We start from the raw sequence: 7,412 nt of genomic DNA, 5'->3' as shown, positions 1-7,412 counted from the left end.
ATGCAGCTAATAAGGGGATGAAGCTGAGATTCAAACCTTAATTTTTCTGGCTCCAAAGCTTGCTTTTGTCCTATTACCTCAGGCTGCCTCTGTTACCTTTGTGTTAAGAAAGGGTTTTTACAGCCACCATCAAATGGAGTACCATCGCATGGACGTAGCATTAAAAACAATGAATGCATGGAACTGTGTTTCTATGTCCATTTATAACAGCACACTGTCCAATAGAAATATGAGCCATATAGATGATTTACAAGTTTCTATTACCCACAGGGAGAAAAAAAAGGTAAAAAGAAACAGATGAAGTTATATCTTATTTAACTCAATATATTTTAAATGTTATTTCAACATGTAATCAATATAAAAGAATATTAATGGGATAATTTACCTTCAAATAGAACTTTCTGCAATGACAGCCATGCCTGGCATCCACACTGTCAGCCTGGCAGCCATTAGCTTCCTATGGCTACTGAGCACTTGGCATGTGGGTAATGAGACTGAGGAATTGACATTTTTATCCTATTTCATTTTGGTTACTTTAAATGTAAGTCATCACACGTGGCTATATTATTAGACAGGGCAGGACACCGAGATTTCATCTTCCTCTCTTACTTAGTCAGGACCCACTCTCCAGGGTGATTTCTGCAGAGCGAGTGCCCCGTTCATCCATCATATCTGGCCTGTAGCCTGTGGGTCTGACGCTGGGACTCCAGCCAGCATTGCACATCTCATCTGTCTCTTTGTGGGTGTCTGCCTTCTCTTCTCCCTTCCCCCCACCCAATGCTGGCCGTGGGATCCCTCTGAGCTGAATCAGCCTCTCAGTCAGCCAGGAACTGCCAGCTCAGATCCCTTGCTCCTTGGGTCCCTGTATGCATCCATCCCCCCAAGATGAGGTCACAAACCTTCATTTGTGTGTGCCTGGGTGATACTGAGAAGACACACTCAGGGGCTCCCCATTTGCCCCTCCTGCCTTTTATTTCACCCCAAGATGCTTCTCCTTCCCTGTCAGTCAGTGACTGGCTAACAGCATAGTACACATGACACGCAACACTGTCCTCTCTGCTTTGCCCTGGAGCTGCTGTTCCGCTGGCATCCAGTTGGGCTGTGAGGTTGCACCATCTCAGAGCAGCCCGGGGCCTTAAAGCCTTCAAACCTAAGGCAGCCATTCCTCCAAGGTTCACCCCAACAGTCCTGAATCGAAATATTTGTGTCCTGTAAACCACCAAAACATCCCTAGATATGCCAATATTTCAGCATCTACAGAACAGTTTTGTGCGCTCAAATGCCACACAGATTTTTCATGATATGACAGGCATCCCAATTTCTAGGTCAAAAAGTACGGCCAAAAAATTAGTCCATACACAGCAGACACTGACTTGGTCTGGCTCCAGTCTATACAGGAGCTTGGGCAATTTACCCAAGTTCTCTGATCATCAGTTTCCTTAACTGTGAAATAGGAGTGATAATGCCTTGGATATTCCAGCAAATCCGTCCATAATAAGTTGCATGGTTGCTGCCTGCAGGTAGACTACAGACTAGAACACTATACAGGGACACAGGGCAGCCACAGTGCTGCAGGAGTGAAGGCCTGATGCCAAGACGGCCCACCCCACCACAGGTGGTCAGAATCCCAATGAGGGTCCTTTTCCTCCTAAGTGATTGTAACTGAGATCCTAGGTATGACTGCAAAATTCTCCTTTTCTTCCTTGTTTTTCAAACATGGACGTGAAGATAGTTAGACCAACCTATAAAATGGAGTTATTTCTATATCACACAGCCCAGCCTTCCAGCCACATTAATATCTGTTCCTTCAAAAAGAACAAAAGAAAACTGCACATTTGAGAAATACACACGATTTTTCCTTTGTTGTTGTTACAAAATGGACCCACAACTGCCCCCCCCCAGGACCCAACATATAGCTGCCAGATGGCATTGCTGACACCTGCTCTCCCTCCTGGTATTCCCCACCCAGTCCCCAGAATCACCTTTTGGACACATAGGAGCTGACTGTGTTATATTCCTGTCCAAAACCCTTCTGGGCTCCTCGTCGCTGACAAGACACTATCCATGGCCCTGGGCTCAGTCCACAAGGTGCTTCTGAAGCCACCCTTCTGTCCTAACCATGCCACCCACCTGGGAGGCCCTCGGCCTGGCTGCTGCTGAGATGCTTCCCTGCACCTTCTATGGTCCCGTGACGGCCTATACACACACCCACTGTGCAGCTACCATGTTGCCCTGTGGTCAGTTACATGTCCATGCCCTCACACTCTAGGCCCACTTAGGCGAAGACTGGGTCTTTCCAGCACAGTGAGATAAGTGGAAAGGGCCTACACGGGGAGTCCTGGGAACTTAATTTGGATGTTGGCTCTGTCACCTATAGCTAGGTGACTTTAGGTCAGTAACTTAACTTCTCTGAACTTGTTTCTTCCTTTGCAATGGGGGGATCACTATATTTATTGTACAGAACTGTTAAAGGGGTTAACTGAATGTAATGTACCTAGCAAAATCAGTGGCTAACAGCTTAGAAAGACCGTTTTATTCCTGGCATTGCATGTACCTAGATCCATGAACATGATCTATACTCAACAAGGAGTAGATCTCCCTTCAGTCCTGGTTCTGCCACTTAGATGGACAAGCCAGTCCTCTGCTCCATATCTCCCTGTCCCCATCTTCAAAACGCATAAACACCTCCCAGGGTCATTGTGAGCATGAAATGAAATAAGAGGCATAAAGGGGCTTCAGAGACTGTGAGGCGCTGTGTACATGCAACAGGCCATCCTGAGTCAGAGCACCAGTCCCCTGAGGGCTGGGCCCCTGACCATGGGACTTGCTGTTGGAGGCCATGGCCCCCCTTCAGGGCCTTAGCAGGACCCTTCCTTCCTCCCTTCACCCCTAACAGTGTCCTCTTCACCCAGTAGCCACAGGGACACAGCTCCCTCCTAAGCCCCCTCTGTCCCCAAACAGTAGGCCTCTCACCTGGCTGCTAAGAAACAATGTCCCACCCCCTGGGGAGTGGGGCCCACTGCCTTCCTGGTGCTCTGTCATGGAGTCTGAGACCCACCAAGTGGCGGGTCCCCAGAGAGCTGCAGGAGTCAGGACATCAGTCCTTGCGGGGGAGGGGGGTGGCAGTCTTCTCCGTCGTCACTCCCTGTGCAAGTTGGTGAGCCTTGCAAGGAATAGGGTCAGCTCCACGGACATGTGACCACCAGAGTCCCACAGGGCTTATTCCCAGAAGGGCCGCAAACTTGGAGTCTAAGGCTCTGCAGTCACCATCTTGAAATTCTTAATAGCTTTATCTTGGTATCTGCGCTTTGTAAGTGAAGTGATGGGACAGTGGGGCATGTGTCAGGGACTTGGAGCCTCAGCTCAGTCAGGGTTCCACCTCCCGCTGTCTCCCTGGATGGCCCAGTCTCAGGCCCCTGGGAACCCCAGGCCCCTCTTGACTTCCCGTCTCACCCACCCCCCAGCAAGGGCCTGGCCACAGATGTGAGGAGGGTCCGAGTGCCCTCTTGGGGTGGGGCATGGCAGCAGCCACCCCATCCAAGGCTGGCAGTTCCACAACACATGTGGCACACAATGGGGGGGGGAGCCTCTTGCCCACCCGTGATCCAGCTGCCTACAGAGTGGCACTGGGGTTTCAATACTCTTGGGGGTCACCTGTTCTCCATGGGTTGGAGTGGCCAGTTTATGGGAAAGGAGGTGCCTGATTGACTTCCCTGCACTTGGCCAGGACATGGCACATCAGCCCAGCGGCTGGGAGGAGAGGTGACCCAGAAGCTGGTGGGCCACACAGTGCCCCAAATGGTGGGACAGGGCGCCCAGGTGTCTATGACGGTGTGCGCTTGTCCCTTGAGTATCCCTGCGCCTGATGGAGTACAAGATTAAATAGCAAAATGACCATGACAGGTCTAGAGAAAAACCATGGAAGATGGGCTAAAGCTTGATATGTTGGTACCTTTAAAGGCACTTTTTTCCTCTGCGTTTTGAACAAGGAGCTCCACCTTTTATTTTACACTGGAACCTACAAATTGTATAGCCAGTCCTAGTGAGGCCATGAAGTTCCTTTTCAATCCCAAACATCTCCCTCCTCTGTGTGAGAACCTCTCAGCCATTTCTCCTGCTAAGCAGTGAAAACAGACAGGACAATTCCCGGGTGGTGACCACAGAGGACCCGGCACCTCCCTGTCGCCCAGGCAGAGGTGTCCCTTGCCCTCTCCAGCTCTGCTGAGTGCTGCCAACTTGTCGTGCCACGTGAATGATGCTGATGATAAGTTCTGGTGACAGCAGGCCCTTTCATCCTCGAACAGACCAAACACGGGCTGAAATTAGGCAGCTTCCCTGCCTCAGAGCTGCAGATAGAAGGAAGCAGGGACAAAAGGGGTGCAGGACACAGGCTACATCTCAAAGCACAAGCTGTGAGCAGAAGCCGGGGCCAGCACATGCTGCCTGGGGAAGAAAGGGGAGCGTGGAGGCTTAGGTTTCACTGAAATCAGTGGCCTCCATGGGAGAAAACAGCAGCTTACACCTCCAACAGCAAAGGCTGTCAGCTGAAGGAAAGAGCTCAAAATTACTGAAAGGCAAGAGGATTCGAATTTAAAACAAGCCTGATTTAAAACGAGACTGCCGCGTACAGTCCCTTTTCTGCCCCTTGCAGAGCGACAGTCTGTACTCTGGGGACCTGCCTATTTAGGGAAACTGCTGGAAATAGGCAATCTAGATCAGGGCCAGGGTTCGCTCCGCTCAGAACCTGTGGTCCTAGCAGAATTTTTCATTTTTGTTTGTAAAGAAATAAGAATTAATCACTCCCCACTGAATAAAAAGAAAGGCAACAGGGCCATTGCTCACATTTCATGACCTAGTGTCCCCGAAAGGGGTTGGGACAGGGGGAAAAAGAACTCTGGGCGAGTTTAGAATCTGCAAAAGCCTGAGTACATTTATCCAAGATAAAACCGCTCCATCTATTTTTTCAGAAATGCAATTTGTTTGGTCAGAGCAGGCCAGTGAGATAGTCACTCTGTTAGCCAAGCGCTAAGGAACACTAAAGTATCATTAGACATGTAATTACGGGTACGCAGAGAAAAATACACTCGGGAGAATTCCCTTTATGGCGAGTGATATATGAGACTGGAAGAAATATTTCACTGAAGCAGGGAGGGGAAGGAGGCATAAGGCTTCCCCCAAGGGTTGTGGTCGAGTACTGTAGGTTGTCAATAAACTGCTTTCTAAGAAGGGTGGTTTCTGATTTCCTGGGGGCCCTTGTTTTGCTACGTAGAGCATCTGGGAAAGAGCAGAATTGCTAAAGAACATAGGGGAGAGATGGAACCCTGTCCCTTGGGCCCCCGGTTCTGTGCCCTTCCCAAATACTGAGCTCAGCCACTCTTAAATCTCAAGATTTCTTGAAGTGTGAGGTCCATGTTGAGGAATGGAGGACAGAAGAGTCTAGATGATGGACTATACGGGGGTGAGCTGCAAAAACAGATTTTTTAAGCCAGAGAGCCCTGAGGTCACTCGGGCCCTGCATGACCTTGAGCTCTTCATTGAGCTCTCTGCATCTCCATTTCGCATCTATATGTATAATGAGGATGTCTGGAGACTTTCTAGACATGATCAAATATCTCAAAGAAGAAAACACGAGTGGTCTCCCTACAGAAATTAAAAAGAAAAGGATGCCCACCATCTCCACTGCTATGTAACATCGGTCAGACGCAATAGTCAATGGGATTAGATAACAACAAGCAATTGGAGGTATAAGAAATGGAAAGAAAGAGGGCAAATGTTGGTCTTTCTGGAAGGCTCAAGGGGATCCATGGGTAAACTATATAACAAACAGTGAGATAATTTTAGTAAAGTAGCAGGTTATAAAATAACATTAGTGGGCTGGCTGAGTGGCGCAATGGTTAAGAACCGGCTTGGGATGCCAGAAGGCCCAGGTTCGGATCCCACATATGAGGGCCAGTGACACTGCCCTCCACAGCTAAGATGGTGAACAACAGCTCAACCTGGAGTTGGGCTGCCGTGAGTTGCCGGCAACGGCATAGGCTGCAGCCCCTGCTGCAGTGGGTTGCCATGGGATACCGTATGTAGCCAGCAGCCAGTGTAAGTCGCTGGCAGCCAGCGTGGGCTGCCATGAGCCTCCATGAGCGGCCGTCCAATGGCCAGCGAGCAACTGCCTCACCCGGGAAGAGCTCAATGATAATACCAACATGGGCCAGTGAAGCGACGTCCTCCACAACTAGACTGAAGAACAAAAAGGACAGCAACTTGTCTGTTCCCCTTCCCTGACTCCCCAATAAAATCTTTAAAAAAAAAAACCAAAAACCAATGGATGAAAGAATAGACTTTTTAATAAGTGGTATTCAGACAAATGGACAGTCAGAAGGAAAATAATAAAATTGGATCCATCCCTCACTGTACCCGAGGATCAATTCTAAATGTATCCTATATTCAAATATAAAATAGGAAACCATATAAATAGAAAGCACAGATGAATTCCTTTCCAGCCTTGGTGTGGGAACTTTTTCCTTGATATAATTTAAAATCTAAAATGAATAAAGGAAAATATTGATAAATTTGATTACCAGAAATTTTTAAATTTTGCATTGAAGAATAATACCATAAGCAAAGATAAATGACAAACTAAAAAAAAAAGCATTTGCAACTTAGAAACTTAGAATTTAAAAGGTTACTGTCCCTATTCTATAAACAGCATTTAAAATCTGAGGTTTAAAAAACAGCCAGCAACACTCTTATTTTTAATAAGCTAGAGATATGAGTGGACAGTTGACATAAAAAATAAATGGAAGTGGTTTTTAGCCATATAAAAGGATGCTCAAATTCACTCATAAAAAAATTAAAAAAAAAAACTACCTGAGATACCATTTTTACCTATCAGTTGGCAAAACTCCAAAAGTATGTCAATCTATTTTGTTGATGAAGCATTAGGGAAGCAGGCAAGTTCATACAGTGCTGATGGGAATAGAAAATATTACAACCTTTTTGGAGAAGAATTTGGCAAAATCTAGACAAATTATATATGGATTTATGTATATGTAATTTGATCTAGCAACCCCAATTCTAGGAATCTCTCTCAATGACACATTGACAAAAACATGAACAAGGAGTATGCATAAGGCTGTTTATTTCAATCTTATCAATAATAGCAAAAGACTGGAAACAATCCAAATACCTATCAGTAGGGGACTAGTTGAATAAGCAATGATACATCTACAAAAGAAATGAAGAATAGCTCTGTAACTATTATGGAGGGACCTCCAGGATATATTCTACAGTTAAAAAGCAAGGTGGAGAGAGTGTGAATGTCATTCTACCCATTTATCTAAGAAAAAGGGAGGGATAGGAACAATACATACACATTTGCTTATAATTGAAAAAATAGAATGGAAAAATAAACCATA

The 7,412-nt window shown here is 46.7% G+C and overlaps 1 protein-coding gene across 1 annotated transcript in view; it reads left to right on the top strand.

Moving 5' to 3' along the window:
- The window catches only part of BFSP2 (beaded filament structural protein 2), a 68,289-nt gene that overhangs the window by 976 nt on the left and 59,901 nt on the right, over positions 1–7,412 (top strand). The window contains 1 exon segment of the mRNA XM_019632715.1: positions 3,003–3,037. Coding sequence (XP_019488260.1) covers positions 3,003–3,037 — 35 coding nt within the window.

Source organism: Hipposideros armiger, unplaced genomic scaffold (genome assembly GCF_001890085.2).
Source record: "Hipposideros armiger isolate ML-2016 unplaced genomic scaffold, ASM189008v1 scaffold_1167, whole genome shotgun sequence".
Lineage (NCBI taxonomy): Eukaryota > Metazoa > Chordata > Mammalia > Chiroptera > Hipposideridae > Hipposideros > Hipposideros armiger.
Note: the sequence above shows the minus strand (reverse complement) of the source record. Positions and strands in the feature narration are given on the sequence as shown.